The following is a 23,609-nucleotide window of genomic DNA, read 5'->3' as shown; positions in this document are numbered from 1 at the left end:
GAAAAATAATTTATTATTAAAGGGAAGGGAAGGAGGTTGGGCTTAGGATAGTTTGAGTGGTCACAATGTCGCAGTCCAACTGGGTAATTATTTATCCTTTTAAAATCACTGCTTTGATATTTTGTATGCTGCTGCAGGCACACCAGTCACCAGATTGGAGTTGGATAAGTTGCATGTTGTATCCATTAACTTTTTCTTTTGTATATATATCAAATTGGTGCCGTAGCTTGAGACTTGAGCAAATGAATATATGGGATTTGAATCAATGCATTGTCCTGTGTAATATTTGGAGACTTGAGCAAGAACATACATGATTGGACGCATCTTGCAGCGCGCTAGATGCTGGCTTTTCTTGGGAAAGAAAGAAAGAGAGGGCAGGTTCATTCTATTAAAAAAATAATATTTTAATAACTCAAGATAATAATAAATTATTTAAGAGATGGCAGAGAGAGTGAAAGGATGTTGAAATGACACGTGACAAATCTCGCTATTTGAAGTAGCGAGATTATGTTAGAGTTATTTCGGGAATTATTAAAAAAAAAAGGTATTATTTAATATATATATTTTTAAAAAAGATAAATTTGGAAAAAACTCCTGGCTGCTTGTTTAAGGTTTAGCTGTTTTGAGAGTTGGGAATATAGGATAATGGGAAGGGGGATGATCTTCTTGTTGGTTCCTTAGGGCTATATGTGGGCCGGATTAAGCCCTTTGATTGTGAAGAACAAATTTGTGTGAGAGAGGGATTGGCGACGGCGACGGCGACGGCGACGTTGGCTGAACGGCAAGCGACGACGTGACTTCTTCTGTAGAGGCTAGGGTTCAGATTGGGTTTTGGGAAAACCGAAAATAGGTTGCTCGGCAGACTTAGGAAGGGGAATATGGATTCAGGTTACGGTTGCTAAGGGCAGCAAACGAGCAAACGCCACTGTTCGAGCAAAGATTTGGAAGGCCTGGCGGGAATCAGAGACCACCTTCAATAAGTCGGAGTTGGAAGAGCCGACGATCCCCTTAAAGAAAGCAATACGCCAGAACCACACAAGATTTACCATATTATTCCTTGTGCCGGACATATTGTGTCGAAGTTGTGGAGGAGAGGGCTCGCCATAGACGAGGACTGGATAAACCAGACGCGCAAGGCCGTGCCCACCTTACCCGAAGCGTAAACTGTAGCTAGTATTTTATAGCCCTGAAATTTGCATTCCCCCTGTGCTTGATGGTGATCGCCTGCGAGGCTTTGACTATTGCTCAGTCTGTCCCCGAAGCATCCAGACCCAGCATCAGTCACTCGACGAAGCCTCTTTGAGCTCCTTCCTGAATTCTGGTATGTTCCGGCAGTATTTATTTTTATTTTTTATATATTTTTATATTTTTATTTTTATTTTATTATTTATTTTTTTGGGCTAACTGTGACTGTTTGATGGGTCCTAACAGTGGCTCTCTTTGTGATTTTGCTCCGCTGTTTCCTTTTTTTTTTTTTTTAAATTGTTTTACTTTTCGTTCTTTGCGGATTTGAGTGATTTCTGATTGTTGTCAATGTTGTGCCTGTGTCTTTTAAGGCTTTCAATTGTGTCGGTTTTTCCCCATTAAGTGTAGAACTGTAGACGAAAATTATATAGAATGGGCATAAGTTATGCCTACAATTCATCTGAAATTTATTTGTAATCAATATTTTTCAGCTAAGAAGGAAAACTTGCCTAAGTATTTAACTTTAAACATTAATTAAATCCAATTTTTGGGTATTTAGTACAAATGTATTAAAATAAACACAAACAATTACCTCATGTTTGAGAGCTTGGAATTTGGACCTTGGATTTGGAAAAAAATGCAGTAAAAAATTATATTGAGTTTCATCTAAATCTGCACACATTGAGATTCAACGCTTGAAATCTGTGCTTACAAACCCTATCTTAGAGTTCAAATACAAATACGAATCCAATCAAGCATAAGGATATTTAAACTTTCTGTAGTTTAGGCGTAGCCCATGAAATGGTGCATGAGAACAGTTGTCTCCCCCATATTGAACCATCCGATTCACCAATTCTGCAAAAATGAAATAGTAACACCTTTTCTTGATAGTGAAACTCACTACACTTAGAATATATGGATAATTGTGTTGAAGTGAGAATTATGTGTAGTGCTAATGCTAAAGGGTCTACACTCGATAAGTATATAAAATTCATGGGTGAAAAGTTGAAAACCATGTATCAATGATGGGATAAAGATGGCAAATTTCAGAAGTGTTGTTGCCAATTGGTTGTGCTGCTGAAGGTGACAGCATAGAAAATGAAATTTCATTTTTCCGTTGTGGGATATTTATAGACTCAGAATAGTTAAATTCCAGTGCTCTTTTTGAAGGATGTTAATTTCTGTCTTCATCATATTGTGGTGGTGAAATCTCAAATGGAGTAGTATAGCTACGAAAGCACTACTCATGTGACATAAAACAAATGGAATAACTAGTGCATGATATAGCAAAAAATATGTATACATCTTAATATTACATATCATTTTTCAAACCGATAAAAATAAAATGACTCATGTGCAATGCACGTTCCTTCCTCCCTGCTAATTTATGAAAATACCACCCCAGACGATTAGCATTTTCCTTCTATTGTCAAAACTTTCAAAGCAAGATTTGTTGCCAGTGAAAGCTTCCTTCTGTTAGCCAAGGTTTTAAAAATGACATTTTTTTTTTTTTTGGAGAAATATTTTTGAATTTTTGTGTATCTTATTTCCCCTTTAAATTCCATGTTCCAGTTACTGTGATCTTTTTTCTAGTGGCCCATTGGTTCTCCAGTTTGAATTGGATTCATGGAAGGAAACGATGCTGATGAGGACGAGTTTGGATTCTCAAGAAACTATTTCCTTGCGAAAGAGCTAGGCAGCTCCGGAAAGAAATCAGCCCACAAACTCTCTGACATAGATCTTGTTGATGAACAGGTTCTTTTTCCTGCCCTTTCTCACTGCAATCTCTCAATTTTTTTCCTATCTCCGTAGAAAATGGCATTTGAAATTTGTGTGAATGTAGGAGCTGAGAGCAGCAGCATCAAATCTTGAAACAAAGCATGAGAAAGAGATTTTTTCTTTGATGAACAGTTATAGAAGTTTATACTCTAATTGGGTCTTTGAGCTCAGGTATATGCACTTCCTTATGTTAGAAATGTCTCTATTATATTCATCGAAATTAGCAATATAGTTACAAGTGAATTTCTACTGCATTTGGACATATGATGTTTGTGTCTTTGATTTGGAATTGTCTGGATTTAGGCAAAGCTCTAAACAAACTTGTGTTTAATTTTTCGAGATCATTCACCATTCAAACTTGAACCGCTTGAGCTCCATGTGTCCAATAGTAGCATTCATATACTTGCACAATCGGTGTGGGAAACTGTAGTCTAGTGCTTTATTTATTTCAATGTTTGCAATAATCTGGGAGATTTTTACTTGAGCTGATGGAAGCCAGTGAGAAGATATCTTGATTGAAATTAACTGCATAAGATGTTTCTAGCTATTCTAAGTTATTGATGGTTAGGTTTCTTATTTATTTTGAATCTATTTCACTCTTTTCCAGTGAAAGTAGAGTTAGTTGGTTTATATACTAATTTACTTATTATTTACGAAGTTTAGGGGGTTTGGATTCCATGTTGGAAATTCTGGAATCTTCCATGCAGAACACATGTAGTGTGTGTGTGTCTGTTATATTATGCTTGATATTGTGAGGGATAATTGATATTTCTTTTCCTTCTATGCTCACACCTGAACAATGTGTCCTGACTGTTATACAAGGCACTGTAGTCTTTCTTATTGATATCTGACCACCATTCACTTTGAACTCCACATGTTTTAGTATTGCTTCTATTGCCCTTTTTTTTTTAACAAGGAAAAAATATATATTATAAGAATAACTTTGATATTAATATTTCATAGCGCTTATATGATATTAATTGCTGAACCAGGATTTTGTTTGGCCTTTCATGTTTCCAATGTTTATAAGAGCCCCATACGCATGAATGAAACATTTTGAGGACAATCAACTTTCTTAGTAACAATGTTGAGGAGTATGAACGTTATTACATATAAATGGAAGGCTTTTGGGAAGGCTGCTTGATTGGCATGCATAGTTGTTGAAATGCCAAGCAGCTAGTTCCTTAGGTCACCTAAGGCAAGGGGGCCTTTAAAAGGCATGCCACCTTAAGATGAGGCGTAGCCAAGTAGGCACAATGTGAGGCATGCCTCATAAATATTTTGGACCTTTTTTTTTCTCTTGGTTGCTGCCTCTCAATCTGAGTTCTGAACTTTCCTTTTTTTTTTTTCTTCTTTCAGGATCTCGTCAGACCTCTTTTCCCCTTGCCTTCTCTCTTCTGCTTGTTTGCGTATTGAATTCTTTAGTTTTTTGAGTTCAAGTATTATTATTTTTTATTTTTTCCCTTCTTCTTCTTCTATTAAACAAAATGAGAATCAAGTATATACTTTTTCTATTAAACAAAATGAGAATCAAGTATATATGGGTCATTTTACATGCGATTTTGATAATGTGTGTGCCCCTTTTGTGAGGCATGTGCCTGTGCCTCGCCCTTCTTGTGTGGTGTGGGTGACAACTGCCTATCTGCCTTACTGTGCTTTGTGCCTTTAACAATTTTAACAACTATTTTATCATGGAAAGAAATTCCACATGTTAGAGAAGGCAACTAATTATAACATTGCAAGGTGAGTGAATTTACAGTCTAACTAGGACTGGCATGGGATGAAGTAAATCACATGAATATCAGGGGCTTGAGCACAGTGGAAATAGAATGAACTCAGTCAAGCTCATCTGTTAATGGGATTGAAAGAAAAGATGCCTCATATGGCATTAGTAGTGGTGCATCAAAAAAGGTAAAACACAATTAATAAAGGTTTTATGTCGTAGGAATTCCTGATAATGGAAGGCCAATGAGTCAATTTCAGAAAGAAAATAAATAAATAATATTGATGACTTTTCAGGTTTAAAAGAGCTAACATGGTGTAGAATAATGTTAAAGATTGAAATATTGTCAGTGGAATAAAAATTGCAGCAATGACAGGGCCAATGGAGTTTGTACTTAGGGGAATGACAGGATAGTAGACTGAATTCCGGTGTTATCCCAAGAGTGGGGGTGAATTGGGTATTTAAAAAATTATTTAAATATATTTTACCACTTAATTCCTATTTTAATATTTAACGAGATAATCACAAGGGCTTGAAATTAATTCAAATTAATACCTTGCTAAATTTAATGATACCCAATTAATTCTCAAGTGTTCGTAATATTTAACAACATACAAACATGCAAGATCAATAATAAAATGTAAGCGGAAATTAAAAGGAGTTAAGGGTAAGAGATACGCAAACTCGATTTTTATGAGGTTTGGCCTTCCCCAGCCTACGCCCTCGCTTTGAGTAACCCACTCAAGGATTCCACTAATACCTGCTCCTTTAACTGGGACGGAGCTTCCCTTACAGTTTGCTGCTTACAAGAGGTGTGGTTTCCTCCTCAACCCTGGTTCACAACCCGAACCGTGAATACAATATAAAAATTACAATTTCTGCAAAACTCAAAATGCTTCTAACCAAGTTAGTGAGTACAATAAAAGTCCTAGTAGATACTCATATGATAAAACATGAAGCTCAATATGTATGTAATGATAAGATCGTTATATGAATAATGAGATGCTTCACAAATTTACTTTTTAATCAATATCTCCCAAAAATAATTTCTTAAAAATAAATGCTTTGGAGATCTTAGTGTTTGATGTCATATCACTTTATGCAAGAATAGAAAATAAGATCCTTTTCAAAATAATCTTGAATAATACGTAGATCTAAGTTCTTGCTATCAAATAATTTATAAAATTAAATCTTTGAATAAAAATATGACTTTAAATATTGCAAAGATTTAAACAATATTTTTCAAGAAGATATCCTTCAAGAATATGTATTTAGAAGTTCTTAGAATTTGCAATCAAATAGTTTTTGTAATAACCAAAAGCAAATCTTTGAATTGAAAATATAGATTTGATTATCTCAAAGATTTTAGTTTCAGAAAACTTTTTTCTAATATTTTATTCAATCAATGAATATAAAATACACAACAATGATTTTTGCTCCCAAGAAAAATATTAAATATAATGAATATGGGAAACAAGAAAATAGGATTTGAATGCTCAAAATACTCAAACCTCAATACCAACGACGATTGCAAAATATGTGTGTGAATGCATTTTGATCAACGTAACAAATGCCCAAACTGGATGTGAATGGTTTGGAGTGCAGGCAAAAGTTCAGCAATATGTTCAAGGCTCTCAGAATGTAGGCAAAAAGTTATGCTCTAGGGTTTAGAAATTAGGTTTATAAGTATTCTCAGTAGTTGATCAAATCCTGGCCGTTGGATCATTTAGAATTAAAGAATTTCGTCCATGTCCGCACTAAGACGCTGTTCTGCGCTGCAACATTCATCGACGAGAGGACGCATTCGTCGACGAGTGTACAACACCTGTTCGTCGACGAGAACTTGAGTTCGTCGACGAGAGACCTGTCTGAACTTTTTGGGCTCTCAGTATTTTCTCGTCAACGAGAACACATCGTTCGTCGCCGAGTGGCCTTGTGAGTTTGTCAATGAGGCCATGGGATTCGTCGACGAGGCCTCTAAAATTTGCCTCTAAAAATTCATTCAACCTAGAACTAATGTAAATGAATCTTTTCATGAAATGTATGAGTCCTAAGGTCTGTCTAGGGTATATTTGAGTTTCAAATTGTATCATATGACATATGTAAATACATTCAATTTTAAATACCAATTCCAATTGAAGATCTTGAACTTGAAACTTGCCTCTTCATGCTTTTACTTTTCTAGTTCCATGGATTGAGCCAAGTGGTATGTACTTTAGATTCCTCGTGGTTTCCATATCATGCTTACCATTCGTGCATTCTAAATCATGATCCTGTTCACAAACTCAATTGCGCAGGTCAGATATCAAGTAATTTGTTATTATCAAAACATGATTGGACTCATAGAGTCAACATGGGCATTTAGAAACACAAAAATAGGACATAGGTTGGAAGGAGGATGACCTAGCCAAAAAAAAAAAAAAAAAAAAAAAAAGGAAAAAGAGGTTGGAAGGAGGATAAGATAAATTGTAATTGTTGGAAGAGTGTAGCAGTGACTGAGTAAAACAGACAATAGGCTTGAATAAAAGCAGTGGCAACAGGGAACAAGCATTAGCTTGAAAGAAGAATAACTGCGTGCATTCAGAGAGAAGCATTGAAGCTTTTGGTTGTGCAAGGTTTCTTCCTACAGGACTTTTGACTTTTGGGGCAGTTTTTTTTCTAAAATTATTCTTCTTTCGAGGTCTTTGCTTTTTCATGGATTGGTCTTTCTTCCTTGATACATTGGCCCTCAAGTTAGGTGCAATTTAGGTTCATAATATGAGTGCTTCATCTATAGGTGACACTGATGTAGGACAAGAAGCAAGACCTTGGGAAGATCCATGTTGGAGAATACTTAAGAAGAATCGGATTGATAATTGTTGGGTTAAGTTAGTAGTTATTATCATGGTCTTAAATTTCCATGAAATTGTCGAAATTTTTGTCGAAATTTCTGATTTCCATCGCCCTCAAAATTGAAATGGCAGTCTTTTTCCATCTTGCATAATTTCCGTCGAAATATCAACATCATCCGAATTTTATTGAAATCTCAAAATTTTAGTGAAACTTGTCGAAATTTTAACCACACGATGAAATTTCGTCAGAATTCAAATGAGAAATTTAGGAGTGAAGTGAAATTTTTATCGTAATGTATTTTATTTATTTTATCGAAACAAAAGATTATTACAAGTGCTTTTGAAATTATATGAAAAAAATTATTTATAGTTATTTAACCATTCATGTCTAAATTATCATTATTTGTATAATAGATAATATTTAAATGATTTATGAATTTCATTTGTATTAACTGAATATGTTTAATGTAACATTATCTTACAAATATGTTTGATACACATACTATTTTACAATTTTTCCACCTCATACAAAACATAGATGTATTTAATTTGTAATATATTAGTCCTAAAACTTATATTATTATGTTTGTTAACCATTTTTAAAGTTTCACAAAGAATTCCATAATTTACTACTAATTTCCGTTGTTTTTTCAAATCGAAATCGAAATTGACGTCAAAATTGAAATTTCTGTTGAAATTTCCGTACTTTTGGAGCTTTGAAATTTGCGTTGAAATCATAATTTCAGACCTTGGTTATTATATGTGTTTAGTGTTAGTTAGAACAGGATTATGTGTGTGATTTTAAGTGTTTAGCTATGTTCTAAATAGTGTGTGAAGCCATGTTGTAAGTTAGTTATTGAAGAATTTGAATTGGAACTGACCGTGAGTTCCCCCTTGGTATCTCGTCTCTCCCTTCCTCTCTTCTCAACGAAAACAAACAACAAAACCAAGCCTTAGTCCCACTAAGTGGGGTCGGCTATATGAATCCTTTTTCGCCAATTTATGCGATTATGAACCATTTCTTTTGATAGATTCAAAGATATTAAATCCTTACTCACTATCTCCTCCCAAGTTATTTTAGGTCTACCCCTACCCCTTCTACTGCCCCCCACAGTAACTAAGTCACTCTTCCTCACAGGTGTACTATAAGGCCTACGTTGCAAGTGTCCATACCATCTGAGTCGTCCTTCCCTTATCTTATCTTCTATAGGAGTTACACCTAACTTACCACGAATATGTTCATTCCTTAATTTATCTTTCAATGTTATACCACTGATCCATCTAAGTTTGGATATTATGTTTCTTCGTCGCCCAACATTCTGATCCATATAGCATAGGTGGTCTTATAGCTGTCCTATAAAACTTTTCAATTTTAAGGGTATTCTACGATCACATAGAACACTTGAAGAACTTTTCTATTTTACCCAACCTGCTTTAACCTTATGCATTACATCATCTTCAATTTCTCCTTCAGCTTGCATAATAGATCCAAGGTATCGAAATCTACAAGTGCTATTTATTTCTTCATTATCAAGTTTAACTTTGTCTCCAATATTCCTCCTATCATTACTAAAATTACATTTCATATAAAGCCTCTAGATTCCAAAGCTTCTCTCCATAATTCTAACTCAGCCTTTACTCCATCCTTAGTTTCGTCAATTAATATAATATCATCTGCAAACAACATACACCATGGAACCTCCCTTTGAATACTCTTAGTCAATTGGTCCATCACTAAAGCAAAATGATAAGGACTGAAAGCAGATCCTTGATGTACACCTATGGTAATTGGAAATTCTTTAGTTTCTCCATCTATAGTCTTTACACTAGTCATTACTACATCGTATATATCCTTAATGACATCAATATACCTACAACATACACCCTTTTTTTCTAAAACCCATCATAGAACTTCCCTAGGTATCTTATCATATGCTTTATCAAGGTCAAAATATCATATGCAAGTCCCTCTTCTTTTCCCTAAACTTTTCCATTAATCTTCTTAAAAGGTAAATAGCTTCTGTGGTAGATCTCTCAGGCATAAAACCAAATTGATTTTCTGAGATCTTCGTTTCTAACCTTAATCTTTGTTCAACTACTCTTTCCCATAGTTTCATCGTATGACTCATAAGTTTAATTCCACGATAGTTATTACAATTTTGAATATCTCCTTTATTTTTGTATATAGGTATTAAAGTGTTTTTCCTCCATTCATCTGGCATTTTCTTAGTTTTTACAATTGTATTAAATAAATTAGTTAACCATATAATTCCGTTATCACCCAAGCATTTCCAAACTTCAATTGGGATGTTATCTGGTCCCATAGCTTTCCCATTTTTCATCTTTTTTAGTGCAAACTTAACTTTGTTAACTCTAATTTTTCGAATAAATCTTATATTTTTAGTCTTTTCCTCATTTGACAATTCTAAATTTAAGCCTTCTATTTGGTTTTCGTTAAACAACTTACTAAAGTAACTTCGCCATCTTTCTTTAATATCTTCGTCCTTAACCAAGACAATATCATCCTCACTTTTTATACATTTTGCATTTCCTAAATCCTTGTTCTTCCTTTCTCTAGCTTTAGCAAGTTTAAATATATCTCTTTCCCCTTCTTTTGTACCTAATCTATCATACAAACTATTAAATGATCTATATTTAGCTTCACTAACGGTCCTTTTTGCATCTTTTCTTGCCTCCTTATATTTTTCAAAGTTATCGTTGTTTCTACATTTTTGCCACGTTTTATACCAAATTCTTTTTGTCTTTATGATTTTTTGTACATCTTTATCCCACCACCAACTTTCTTTGCTATTTGAGAATCTTCCCCTTGATTCGCCTAAAATCTCTTTTGCTATCTTTTTAATAGAGCTAGCTAATCTATTCCAAAGAGTATTTGAATCTATCCCATCCTCTAAGGTCCAATCCCCATCTTTGATCATTTTATCTTTAAATTTTATTATATTTTCTCCTTTTAGGTTCCACCATCTAGTTCTCCTACATTGGTTTATTTTATCCATTTTCTTCCATTTTTTAATGCATATATCTAACATTAAGACTCTATGTTGTGTGGTTAGACTTTCACCTAGAATAACTTTACAATCCTTGCATGATACACGATCTATCCTCCTAGTTAAAAAAAAATCTATTTGACTTCTATTTTGTCCACTTTTAAAGGTTATTAAGTGTTCTTCTCTCTTCTTACAACATGTATTCATTATACTAAAATCATATGACATAGCAAAGTCTAAGATCATCTCCCCAGACTCATTTTGTCTCTATATCCATGTCCTCTATGTATCCTTTCATAATTTTTATATCTCTTCCAACGTGTCCATTTAGATCTCCTCCTATAAATATTTTCTCAGTTCCTGGTATGCCTTGTATAATACTATCCATATCTTCCCAAAATTGTTTCTTAAGATTTTCTGCTAAGCCAACTTGAGGAGCATAAGCAGTAATGATATTTATTGTCTCTTGTCCTAATACCATTTTGATTTTTATAATTCTATCTCTTACTCTAGTTACATCCACAATGCTTTCTTTTAAGTTTTTGTCTATAATAATGCCTACTCCATTCTTATGTTTTTCTTTTCCAGTGTACCAAAGTTTAAAACCTGACTTATCAATTTCTCTAGCTTTCTCCCCCACTCACTTAGTTTCTTGAAGGCAAATTATATTAATTCTTCTTCTAATCATTGTATCCACAATTTCCATGCTTTTACCCGTAAGTGTCCCTATATTCCAAGTTGCTAATCTAATCTTAGTTTCCTGAACTAACGTCTTTACCTGCCCATGTCTAGAATGATGCAGGAACCCTCGCATATTTGACACCGTACCCGGGCGCCGACACGGCGCGTCGCTTCGGGGCGACGACCTAGCCCACCCTCGCCCACTTTTCGCTACACCCGGGTGGTTCAAGTGCAACGTGTCGCTCGTAGGGGACGCCCCAGCAAATATTCGATAAGGATTCATATCATAGTGATCTCTGACAAATTTTACGCTGCCTGTCAGCTACCTAACGCAACCCTCCTCCTTAAGCCGGGCTTGGGACCAGCTGTGTGTGAAAAAATTAGGACATTTAAGTGCATCACAGGCGGAGTTTCCCTTCCTCTCTTCTATTTCTTATAATCTCTCCCATGGCTGTAGAACCTTGATGCTGCCCCTGCATCATTTGATATCAGAGCCCAATCATGATCTCTTTCTTCCATTTCAAATTTCCCATCTTTTCCTTTCAATCTTCTTCTTCCCCTTCTTCTAGTCTTCTTCCTCCCCCCACTGTTCTGCAACTTCTATCTCCCTCTGCTGCTGCTTCTTCTCCTTCTCATCTTCTTTCCTTCTCTCCTTTGTTCTGTAACTTATCACTCCCTCTCTGCTGCTGCTGCTGCTGCTGCTGCTTCTTTCTTCTCTTCTTGTTCTCCGGTTTTCTGTTCTGCCCCTGTTCTTTTCTCTCACTCTCTGTTCTGCATTAATCCTCCCATCTCTGTTGTGTCTTTCTCTCTTCCTCCTCCTCCTCTTCTTCTTCTTCTTGAAAAAAAAAAACTGAAAAGCAGTTAAGCAGTTTCTGAACTTTTCAGAAAATTCCAGTCATGTCCCATTTTTCGAAACCCTAATTTCCAGCTTAGACTCTAAAACAGCACCCACTTCACCAAAAACAGAACCCCTTGAAACCCTTCCCCTCCAATTTTCATTGCTGTCCGACTACCGGAGGAACCCCCATGCACCGGCCAAATGTGTTGGTATTACCATATTAACATTGGGTGTTTCAAATTAGAAAAAAACTTTCTATTTAATAAATATTATATAACAGTCATCGATTTTATTTCAATTAAGTATACGCTAAATTTAATATATTAGTTTTAACATTTTAAAATATTAACTACTACTTTAAAGTTTCGTATTTATGATGCTTGAAATTATACTTAATTTTACCTATATAAACTGTGATCCAGTTTCATTTCAAGATACAATTTTTCTTCTTTGAAATAACTTTATCTTCGACTCTTTATTGAGATTTATATTTTGTTGGGTAACTAAATGACACTACATTTTCTATTGCTCTGGTGTTTGTGAGTGCACACAAAACTGAGTTAGCTGAGTAATCCTGGAGGTCGTGCTCACAGTGAATATGTGCATCGAGAAATGTTCTCCGTAGGCACGAAATCAGCTTTAAGGACAGTGATCCTTCCATGCTTCAGCTTCTAATAAGTATTTGTCTTTTTATTTAATATTAATTTTATCACTAAATATTTTTCCTTTTATTATATTTCCAACAATCGTAAAGCCGAATTCATTTTAGCACAATGAGAACTACGTAGTAACATATTTTTCTTGCACACGTGAAATTTACATCTAACCATCTTGTCCTAATTTATTGTGGTTGAGTTTTGGTGCTTTGGTCAGGCCCTAAATGTTATATTGATGATCAAGGCAATTTGTTGATTGGTGCAATCATGATTTTCTGAAGTTGGAAAGAAATGTGTCGATCAAGTAAAGTTTCGATAAAGTAACGTGTTTGTTCCTTTGCTTAATACCATGATATAATCACCATAGTTCAAACACATTCATTCCCTTGCTTGTAGTGTCTTCAAGTTGAGTAACTTTGACATGATCATTAGTCTCATGTTCTTTGTCCTGGTTGGTTGATAGGGTAGGCTTCAAAATAATTTTCTTTCCATTATAGTGGAAGACATATGTGTTCTCATGTCCTTGAGTCACGCCCAAATCATCCAACCAAGAAGAACCAAGTAGTACATGGCCAATCTTCATAGGTATGATGCCACACCAAACACTAGCCGAATATTCACCGATTTCTATGGGAACCAAACATCTTTCTTAAACATGTAAGGTAGTGTTATCAATCCAAGATATGCGATAAGGCTTTGGATGGTGTTCCTCGATAAAGTTGCATACAAATGACTCCATTTATAGAAACCACATTCATTGGACATCTTCCATCACTGATGATTTTGCAAGCGTTTTCTCCACATTTGAGAAAGCTGTTGAAAAGCTTGAAATCGTGCCTAAAGTTTGGCAAATGGCATTCCTTTTTCTTATAATTTGTCACCATGTTGCAAAATTTATGCATATGCATGCTGCAGCTATATATCACAAACCTTTAACACAATTTCCCACAATCCTTACTCCCAATTTCTCAAAAATTATCTTTAATTCGCCTTGATATTGATAGTCCTGCTGAAATGAAACAAATCCACGAGAAAAACTCAAGAATTACAGCAACAAAACCTGATTTTTGATGCTATGAATGACAATTTCTAGGGATTTCTAGGGTTTTGTGCCAAATTATCATGCTTGCTTACAATAGATTGTGTACATTATCAAAATTTCAAGCTGCAGATCAAATTATCCTGGAGAAACTCAAAATATCGTGCCTGCAGGCAATTTCTCGTGAGACAGGGAATTGCAGAAAACTTTGGGAGACTTTCTCATGCACTTCGCCGACATGTGGGCCGCGTGAGTCTCCAATGACAAGATTCCAGTGATGAAACTTCAAGTGACTGCAGATCAGTGTGTGGGGAGCACCGTGATGGTGGTAGTGTGATGAGAAAAACACGAGACACTAGGGATTCTTGGCAGCCGACAGCTGGAGTGTGTTTTGTTGGAAATATAATAGAAGAAAAAATATTTACTAATAAAAATAATATTAAATAAAAATAAAAATACTTATTAGAAGCTGAGGCGTGGAATAAAGTCGATTTCGTGCCTATGGAGAACATTTCTCGGTGCATATAATCACTGCGTGCACGACCTCCAGGATTCTCAACTGGTTCGATTTTGTGTGCACTCCCAAACATTAGAGCAATAGGGAGATGTAATGTTATTTAGTTACCCAACAAAATATAAACTTCAAGAAAGAGTATAAGATAAAGTTATTTCGAAGAAGAAAAACTGTATCTTAAAATGAAGTTGGATTACAGTTTATCTAGGTAAAATTAAGTATAACTTCCAACATCATAAATATGAAACTTTAAAGTATTAATTAATATTTTAAAATGTTAAAGCTAATGTATTAAATTTAATGTATACTTAATTAAAATAAACTGATGACTATTTTATATTATTCATTAAATAGATAGTTTTTTTTTTTATTTTTCCTTTTTTTTTTTTTTTAAATTTGAAACGTCGAACATTAATATGTGGTAATACCAACAATCCTCCACATGGTTCAAATTAAAAAAAATCAAAGAAAGATCTGGGCAATCACGAAATGTAATACATTGGGTGACAATACCTTTCGATTTGAATTGCACTCAGAGAAAATATATTATGAGTTACAAGAACTTTGTGAATGTTAAATTCTTGAACCAAATTCTTTTGGCATAAGACTATAAACATATAACTCACATAACATCTCTAGATACAAAACTCTTGTGGGTTAGTATGAATAGGCTATGCAACATACCTATATATTCATGAGTGCTTTAGAAAGTTTTAGCCCAGTAAACTTTCATCAAAAGTGGCCCCACACCATTGCTTCCATGTATTATGCCTTATTTGCACCTGTTAATTTGCCTCTCAAAGACATAAAAATCATTAATAACAATCATGGAGCATATATATATATTTATTTGCATGTTTATGCATCATCACACATTTTCATGAATGAACAAGAATACCAAAAACCACATTGGCTAACCCCCCACAACTAAAGATAACAAATTTGTGTGACTTACGAGAATTCGCCCCATCATGGAAAAAATAGGTAATATTCTATTTTATGTAATAAGTTTACGGACAAAATATTACAATATTTTGTACTACAAAATAGTAAAAACTGATCCACTGAAAATGCTAATGCCACAATAAAAATTTTACATTTAGATATCACTAAAGAAGTTACTTTACTATATCTCGTCCCTGTACATGGTTGGAGCATTCATAATAAAATCAATTCAAGAATAATGTCAGCTCATTTATGCACAGTTTGAAGACATCCAAAGTCTTTCAAACATTCCTATTGTAGAGTTTGTCATCCTCGGTGAGTTCATTGATACTAATTCTCAAGTCAAGTCTATTGTGCTGCCAATGGAACATGGTGTTTATTAGTAATTTATTATGTGTGTTTAGTATTTATTAGAGCAGGATTATGTATATTTGGGGGTTGTTTGTAATATTTGTCTAAAGTATGGGTTTGTTTGTAATTCATGTAGTTTTAGGGGTATGTGCGTAATTTAATGTGTTTAGGCTGTCTTATAAATAGTGTGTGAAAGCCATGTTGTAAGTAAGTTATTGATGAATTTGAATTGGAATTGAATGTGAGTTTCCCACTGGTATCTTTCCTCCCCTCCCCTCCCCTCCTATTTCTAGTCTCTCTCATGGCTGTAGAACCTTAGAACGTTGATGCTGCCCCTGCATCACGCTGCCATCACAAGGTTTGGTTTGTGTGTGTGCGTGTGTTTTTTTCGGGGGTGTGTGGGTGTTTGGTGGGGTTAGGAATTGGGTTGGCCTGTGCATGTGTGTGGAGCTTTGTGTGTGTGCTCTGCATGTTTGTGGGCACGCTTTGCTTATATTTGACCACAAAAATTCCCGTGGCCTTTCCTCACCATATGTTTTAAATTTAATGGTTCTGTACAAAATGGTAACAAAAAATGCTTTCCTTCCCTCAGAAAACTGATCTGTATTTTGTTTTATTTGGAATTGTTTTTGTTTGCAACACTTTTTTTTTTATTTGCTTGGTTGTTTGCTCTGCTATTTGGGTGTTCATAAATATGATGAGTTTGTAACCGTCAAACATCTAGTCATGATGAAGAAATTTTCTCTTGTTTGCTTGTTTGCTTTGTAAGTTGTAATCTGATTCTTACATATTGTATCTAGAGAGAAGGGAATGCAGGAGTTTCTAGCTTGTGTTAATTTTATTGTGAGCGCCTATTCCTTGTCTTAGTCTATTATTTGTAATTTTCCAGGTGTGGTTTTGGGCTTTTATTGTATGGATTTGGATCCAAGAAGGCTCTGATAGAAGATTTTGCTTCAACAGCATTGACCGAGTGTGCTGTAGTTGTGATCAATGGCTATCTTCAGTCAATTAATATTAAACAGGTACCGTCTCTGTGTATCATATGCTTGGATACAATTCAAAGAGGCCGAATGGTTGTCCATTGTACCTGTGGCTGTTTGCGTTGCAACATCTTCAGTTGCAAAATTAGAGCTTGATTATGAATATTCCAGTTGGTTGTGTGCGCTACATGAGATATATTACAAACATGATGCAGATCACTACCTTTTGTAGCTTCTAAGAAAAAAAATGGCTATTCAATGCAGCTTATGGATTAAAGTGGCATGGGTTGAAAAAGAGGAGAATACAGTAGGTGTGTATTCTGAAATGTGTGTACATGTAAACACTAGTGAACTGGCACAGACAATGCATGCATGCAACATACTGGTGACGACTATAGGAGTGGTGGCATGGGTTGTTGGTGTGCCAATGGTGGATACTTAATAGTGGTGGGGGCAGGCTGGTTGTAGTATTGGTAGTAGCATGATATTTATTTATTTATTTTGGGGTGGGGTGGGGGGGTTGGCAGTGTTGAATTGTGCTGGTGGCAGTGGCAATTGTTTTGGTGAGGCATCAATTTTTGTGACATTGATTATATCTAAGAAGATAATTTTTGAAAAAGCTGCAGCTAGTATTTTTAATCACATAAAGTAAAATTTCTAATATGCTCATTCGCGATTAAGTAAATGGCACTTTACTCCCTGCTGTGCCCTTTGCTAAGGTGGCATGCATTTACCATTCTCTGCTGTTGTGAATAGTATTCTCTGTTTCTAATGATGAGCTAACCAGAATGATATGTGGGTGTAATTGCTGCTTTTTTCAAAATGATTATGATGCTACTGTTAGTATGCTTTGTGAAATAATTACTGTGACAACACACTCAACTGTGCTTTGTTTCAGAAAGCAAAAGTGATGCTTTATGAAATAATTACTCAGACAACACACACAACTGTGCTTTGTTGGAGAAAGCAAAAATGATGATATTTCTTGGTGCTGATTGTAATTTATCTTTGGCTTCTTCATATCTTGGTATAAAATCATGATTGTTCTGTTTTCTTTCTAGCCACTGATTTTGATGTTAGTAGTCATATTTTAGCTGCTGAACACATATTGGTAAGTAGAACAGAATGACTATTCTTGTAATAAAACATGATTATAGAACAAATAGGACTATTGGCAAGTAGAGAATTGTTCCATTTTCTTGAATCTTTGAAACTCAAATGCTTTTGTTAACAGTAGTAGGAATGGTGCAGCTTAGCTCATCATTTGTGTTCCTGAACTCTGCACTGAGAAGTATTAATCTGGCCAAAAGAATATCCAGCTCATAATGTTCTTGTTTATTGCAGATTATACCTTGATCTCCTGAACTCTTCTTACAGATGGATCATTTTTTAGAAGAGGAGGAAATTTTCAGCTTATATATTGCAATTGATGTGGTCATTTCATATGGGCATTTTTGATTTGACTGGAAATTGTTTCACCTTCAGTTTTAGTTAAGTTTGTGTGTTGTTTGTTTGCCTCTCTTTTTCTTTTTATTTTTTATTTTTTTTTTGGGGGGGGGGGGGGGTGGGTAGGGCAATTTGCTTTTTGCACTTATTCATGGTTGACCATTGCTATTATAAGCAATAGCTTCATTTTTGGGATGATTTTTAAAGTTAAATAATCATTCAATCCTCAAGTAATTTAACAAAATCAATTTAGTTCTTTGTATTATTTTTGTTATCAATTTGGTCACTCAAGTGACTTAATGTGATTAATAAAGGACCAATCCTTGCATTATATTACCATCGATACTTGGAAAAGTTCACAAACTGCTGTTTCTGGCATGTTTAATCTTATTGACTTTGCTGATGACCTCATAAAAAATTTTACGAACTGCAGCCATCATATTTGTTGGAATGTATGACAACTTTTTTGCTAGGCAAGGTAATATAAACACAGGGAGAGGGAACAACAGAATCAATACATGGTGGTGCATGGAATAAGGATCTCTATCCTTTTGATCAATAACTTCCAAAATTTTATAGTGACGATATGATAGCTTAATAGCAGATTTAATTGAATGTATGACAATTCTTTTGCTATGCAAGGTAATATAAACACAGGTAGAGGGAACAACAGAATCAATGCATGATGGTGCATGGAATAAGGATCTCTATCCTTTGGATCAATAACTTCCAAAATTTTATAGTGACAATATAATAGCTTAATAGCAGATTTAATTAAAGATTTATTTGGCAAGTAGTATTTTCAAGGATCAAAAACTGGTGCATATTTTCTGAGTGCAGGTCTTTTTCACAAGTTTTATACATTTTCAATGTGGGTATACCTGCCAAGGTTTCTGATTTTCTGTAGTTATGTTGAATTTAATGTTTATGTATTTTTTTTGTGTCAAAAATAGATGATTGATGAAGGATCAAAATGGATTTGGATTTGGATTGGGGTGGTACATAATATTTCTCCTAAATCCTGATCTTTTATTTTTTTTTTGGGTTCCAATGGCATATGGTTATTGTCACATCATTTTATGTGATTTCTTATAGAAGGTCACATGCCAAGTCTGTAATACTAAATGTCTGTGTTTTCGGTTTTTGGTGACCCTTGCTTGAAAACATCAGTAATTCAATGCAAGAAGTTCTTAATTGATTATATTAACTCAATTCAGTGTCTAAGTTGATTTTATTTATGAACTTTAGCGACCAAATGATTATTTAGCACATTTAAAATTTACTTTCAAATGGCATACCTGGATGTTCACTAGGTGACCTTAAAGATGATGGAATGCTGGGGCATATCTGAAAATCAGAAACCCTCTCCTTCTCTTTCTTGCCCTTAGGAAAATTGTTGTCAGTTGGGATGTAACTGAATGCTAGTGGTTTTTTTTATTTTTTATTTTTATTTTTATTTTTATTTTTATTTTTAGTCAGAATTCTACCTTATATTGTTCTCCCAGGTTAAAATTAAGCCATGTTTAGACTGCACAAATGACCTAAGCTGCGTATTTGGGAGATACTTTCTTGTATAGAATGCTTGTACTTTCCCATGAATAATGTTGTGTTATAGGAACAGCTTGTTTAAGAATCATAGTAGCCAATAACATGGAATTCTGTGTGATTTTATAATGGATTGGCTTAATAATTCAAGCTGAATAACTTAGTGCTTTGATCTGTGTAACACATGCCAATGAACTCTATTACTTCAAATGACTGCACCAGTCCACCCACAAGGTCATTTTTTCTTTCTGAAAAATTTCTGTAACCTAGAAGTCCGCTCAATGTAAGCAGCATTACTATGCTTTTAATACCTCACATGTTTACTCATCCATTGCTGAATGAAAAATTATGATTCTTGAAATGTAGGTGGTGATAGCCCTAGCTGAAGTTCTTCAAGATCAATTGAAAACCAAACGAATGACTCCTTCAGGGAACTTGTCTAAAGTTCAGCAGCCATTTAGTTCTAGATCAATGGATGATCTCTTTGCTTTTCTGGATGGATCACATGTAGTGGAAAATGATTCTTTTGTTTGTGTGGCCATTCACAACATTGATGGACCGGGGTTGCGGGATGCTGATACTCAGCAATATCTTGCACGGATTTCTGCTTGTTCTCATGTCCGTGTGGTTGCCTCCATTGACCATGTGAATGCACCGCTATGTAAGCATACATTTGCAATTTTAATTATTTATGAAGTTTATATTTAACAGAGGAGAATAAGTTGGGAGTGAACATGGTGGAAAAAAATGATATCTGAGTTCTATTTCCCCTCTTTAGTTCTGCAATCATCTAATTTTATTATTAATTAGTGCAAAAAAAAGTTGTGTTAAATTATTTTGTAGTTCAAATATCTGTTCCAAGTTAAACATATGTTGTTAGGGGCTACCATAGGTGGTTAGATCTAATTGGTATACTGTCGATATCTTTAATTATAAAAAATGGGTTGTAGATGGTGTGGCTACAGTTGAAGCTTTTCAAGAATTAATCTATACAGTTGGGTTCCAAACTATGGCCCACTTGCCTCTATTTGAGGGCATTGTAGGTAGAGGTGATGTCAAAAGTGTTGCCTTGTGATTCATTGTTAATTGTTCACTTCTTGCATTAAAATAATGTTTTCATGTAGGAATATGAACGTACAGCATAATGGATGGAATTGGTGAATTATATTTTATAAATTTTAACAACTTTTTTTTTCCCAATCAAATAATGCAATCTGTTGCTTGATGCTAGTGTGGGACAAGAAGATGGTTCACACACAGTTCAACTGGTGCTGGTATCATGTCCCCACGTTTGCACCATACAAGGTTGAAGGAATCTTCTTCCCTTTGATTCTTGCACATGGAGGCTCTGCCCAAAGCACCAAAACAGCAGTAATAGTTTTACAGAGTTTGACACCCAATGCCCAGAATGTGTTCAAAGTTCTTGCAGAGCATCAACTGGCTCACCCAGACGAAGAAGGCAAGCTATCACATGCATTTTGGATCGTTATTTCTAGCATTTTGGATGTATTACATCTTTTTCGCATATTTATTTCTCAGGGATGCCAATCAGCAATTTGTATAGAGTCTGTCGGGAGCGCTTCCTGGTGAGCAACCAGGTTACGTTGAATTCTCATTTAACGGAATTCAAAGACCATGAGTTGGTAAAAACCAGAAGGAATTCTGATGGCCAGGATTGCTTATATATTCCTCTGACAACTGAAGCAATTGAAAAACTACTACCAGAGATAAATCAGTAGCCTGTTTTGTAGATCTGGGCTCATTTGGGTTTGAACGCTAAATTGTGACATGGCCTCTGGTGTTGTTTTGTTGACCAACAATGGATCAGAAAATCTCCCTGATACAGCTTTGATTTCCAGCGCACAAGCAGAATATGAGATATCACCTTTGTTTCAGATTGACCATGACAGTCATTTGCGCAACAGTCAAGTAAGAAAAATAAGCGTACAGTGAACTTCATGTTAAAAGGTGGAAGAAACAGAAGAGCTGGAGCAGAGAGTGATACTTGATGTGATGTGTTATTCTTAGTGGTTTCAGGCATAACTTGCTGGGAAGGTAGGGAAATATAATCTCATAGCCAGATTATTCAAAGATTGATGACTATGAATCTTGGATCACTCCTCTCAGGCTGCAGCGAGTGCCTCAAGTGTAAAGGCAATTATGGGTACCCCTTAATTTTCCAAAACCAAAACCTCAACTAGTCCCTTAAAAGACAACAGGAACTCCTTGAAGACCTGTTGGGCTAGGGTATCACTAAGCTTAATTGTAAGGAGTCATTTTTCGTCTTCCAGGAAAAAGCAAAGCCCTTTCCCCTCTCCCCCTTCCTTTTTAATCCTTCCCCACGTTTGTTTTTATTTCAGCAATAATTTAGAGTAGTTAATTTCTGCTAGGTGATATGATTTTGTTATATCCTTGTTATTAATTAATTAAACACATTTATTCTGGATTTGGAAATGTTGAGTGATCTTTGAATTTAAGTTGTGGAGATTTGGATGAATCCCAATATAACAACTATGTTAAATTTTATGTAGTTGTAAATTGGGTGAAGAATTTTTTGAAGGTGAGAAAATCTGTTGAATGGTATGCAATGATTTCAATTCACTTTTCCATTGATAGTATTTTTATTTTTCATGTCTTGTGAACTAACAAAAACACAACAACAAAATCAAGTTGTAAGTCTTATTAGGTGGGATCGGTTATATGATTTCTTTTCGACAAATTTATGCGATCATGAACCATTTCTTTTGATAGATTCAGAGATATTAAATTCTTATTATCTCCTTCCAAGTTATTTTAGGTTTATCTCTATCACTTCTACTGTCATTCACAGTGACTCACTTTTCCTCATTGGTGTACTATGCGGCCTATGTTGTTAAGTGTTCATATCATCTTTTCAGGCTCATTTTTATCTTTATATCCATATCCTCTATGTATCATCTCATAATTTTTATTATCCCTCTCAACGTGTCCATTCAGATATCCTCCTATAAATATTTTCTCAGTCCCTAGTATGCTTTGTATAATATTATCCATATCTTTTCAAAATTGCCTCTTAAGATTTTCTACTATTCGACTTGAGGAGCACTTAACCTAATACCATCTTAAATTTTATAATTCTATCCCCTATTTTATTTACATCAACAACGCTATATTTTAAGTTTTTGTCTATAACAATTTTTACTCCATTCTTATGTATTTTTTTCCTAGTGTACCAAAGTTTAAATCCTGATTTATCAATTTCTTTAACTTTCTCCCCCACTCACTTAGTTTATTTAAGACAAATTATATTAATTTTTTTTCTAATAATTGTATTTACAATTTCCATACTTTTACTCGTAAATGTTCTTATATTTCAAGTTGTTAATCTAATTTTAGTTTCCTGAACTAACGTCTTTACTTGCCCACGTCCAGAATGATGTTGGAATTCTCGCATATTTGACACCGTACGCTGACACGGTGCGTCGCTTCGGGGCGACGACCTAGCCCATCCTCGCTCATTTTTTGCTACACCCAAGTGGTACAAGTGCAACGCATCACTTGTAGGGGACGTCTCAGCAAATATTCGGTTAGAATTCATATCATAGTAATCTGTTAAATTTTAAGCTGGCTGTTAGTTACTTAACGCAACCCTCCTCATTTACTTGGGCTTAGAAGTGACAGTGTGTAAAAAAATTAGGACACCAAGTGCATTATAGACATAGTTACTGTGAAATAATACTAAGTGTGTAGAAATTAGAATTACAACATTTGCGCCCACCTAGTTACATTTTAGCTGCTGCATGGTTCATGGATGTCAATTGGAATGAAATTCTCAGAAATAGGATGGATGGTTATGTCATGAGGATATTTTTATTTAATTTAAATTATAGAATCTTTTACATGTATGTGTATGTAATCTATAAATAATATATAGAAAATGCTTTTTTTAGTGAGAGTGTTTTGAAATAACGCCTTTTAAACAATATACAGCGGAATAATAATATTATTGTAAAGGATCAAACATGCACTTGCAACAATCTAATGGTGAATACATAATACTTTCATAACCATAACAATATAAAGAAAGCAAAGATAAGAGCAACGACATC

The 23,609-nt window shown here is 34.8% G+C and overlaps 1 protein-coding gene across 2 annotated transcripts; it reads left to right on the top strand.

Moving 5' to 3' along the window:
- The first annotated feature begins 240 nt into the window (after positions 1–240).
- Positions 241–21,998, top strand: LOC131161716 (origin of replication complex subunit 2). 2 transcript variants are annotated; one of them, XM_058117677.1, is made up of 7 exons: positions 241–1,321; positions 2,758–2,940; positions 3,029–3,135; positions 16,440–16,572; positions 19,888–20,182; positions 20,753–20,980; positions 21,061–21,998. In XM_058117677.1, exons 2-7 carry the CDS (start codon positions 2,812–2,814, stop codon positions 21,258–21,260), a joined length of 1,092 nt encoding a protein of 363 aa, XP_057973660.1. In that variant the 5' UTR covers positions 241–1,321; positions 2,758–2,811; the 3' UTR covers positions 21,261–21,998. The 2 variants fall into 2 exon arrangements, with proteins under 2 accessions (XP_057973660.1, XP_057973659.1); XM_058117676.1 differs by having other exon boundaries at positions 588–1,321; positions 2,779–2,940.
- Positions 21,999–23,609: the final 1,611 nt, after the last annotated feature.

This window comes from Malania oleifera, chromosome 8, assembly GCF_029873635.1.
Source record: "Malania oleifera isolate guangnan ecotype guangnan chromosome 8, ASM2987363v1, whole genome shotgun sequence".
Classification (NCBI taxonomy): Eukaryota; Viridiplantae; Streptophyta; class Magnoliopsida; order Santalales; family Ximeniaceae; genus Malania; species Malania oleifera.
The sequence above is the reverse complement of the archived record's forward strand: the minus strand, read 5'-3'. Positions and strand labels throughout refer to the sequence as shown.

What these genes read in the sequence shown, in the direction of transcription:
- LOC131161716 (XM_058117677.1), top strand. Translation starts at nt 2,812, where the DNA reads ATGGAAGGAAACGATGCTGATGAGGACGAGTTTGGATTCTCAAGAAAC. An exon ending in AATTGGGTCTTTGAGCTCAG is followed by an intron (nt 3,136 to 16,439) that starts GTATATGCACTT and finishes GTAATTTTCCAG; the next exon opens with GTGTGGTTTTGGGCTTTTAT. An exon ending in CCATGTGAATGCACCGCTAT is followed by an intron (nt 20,183 to 20,752) that starts GTAAGCATACAT and finishes GCTTGATGCTAG; the next exon opens with TGTGGGACAAGAAGATGGTT.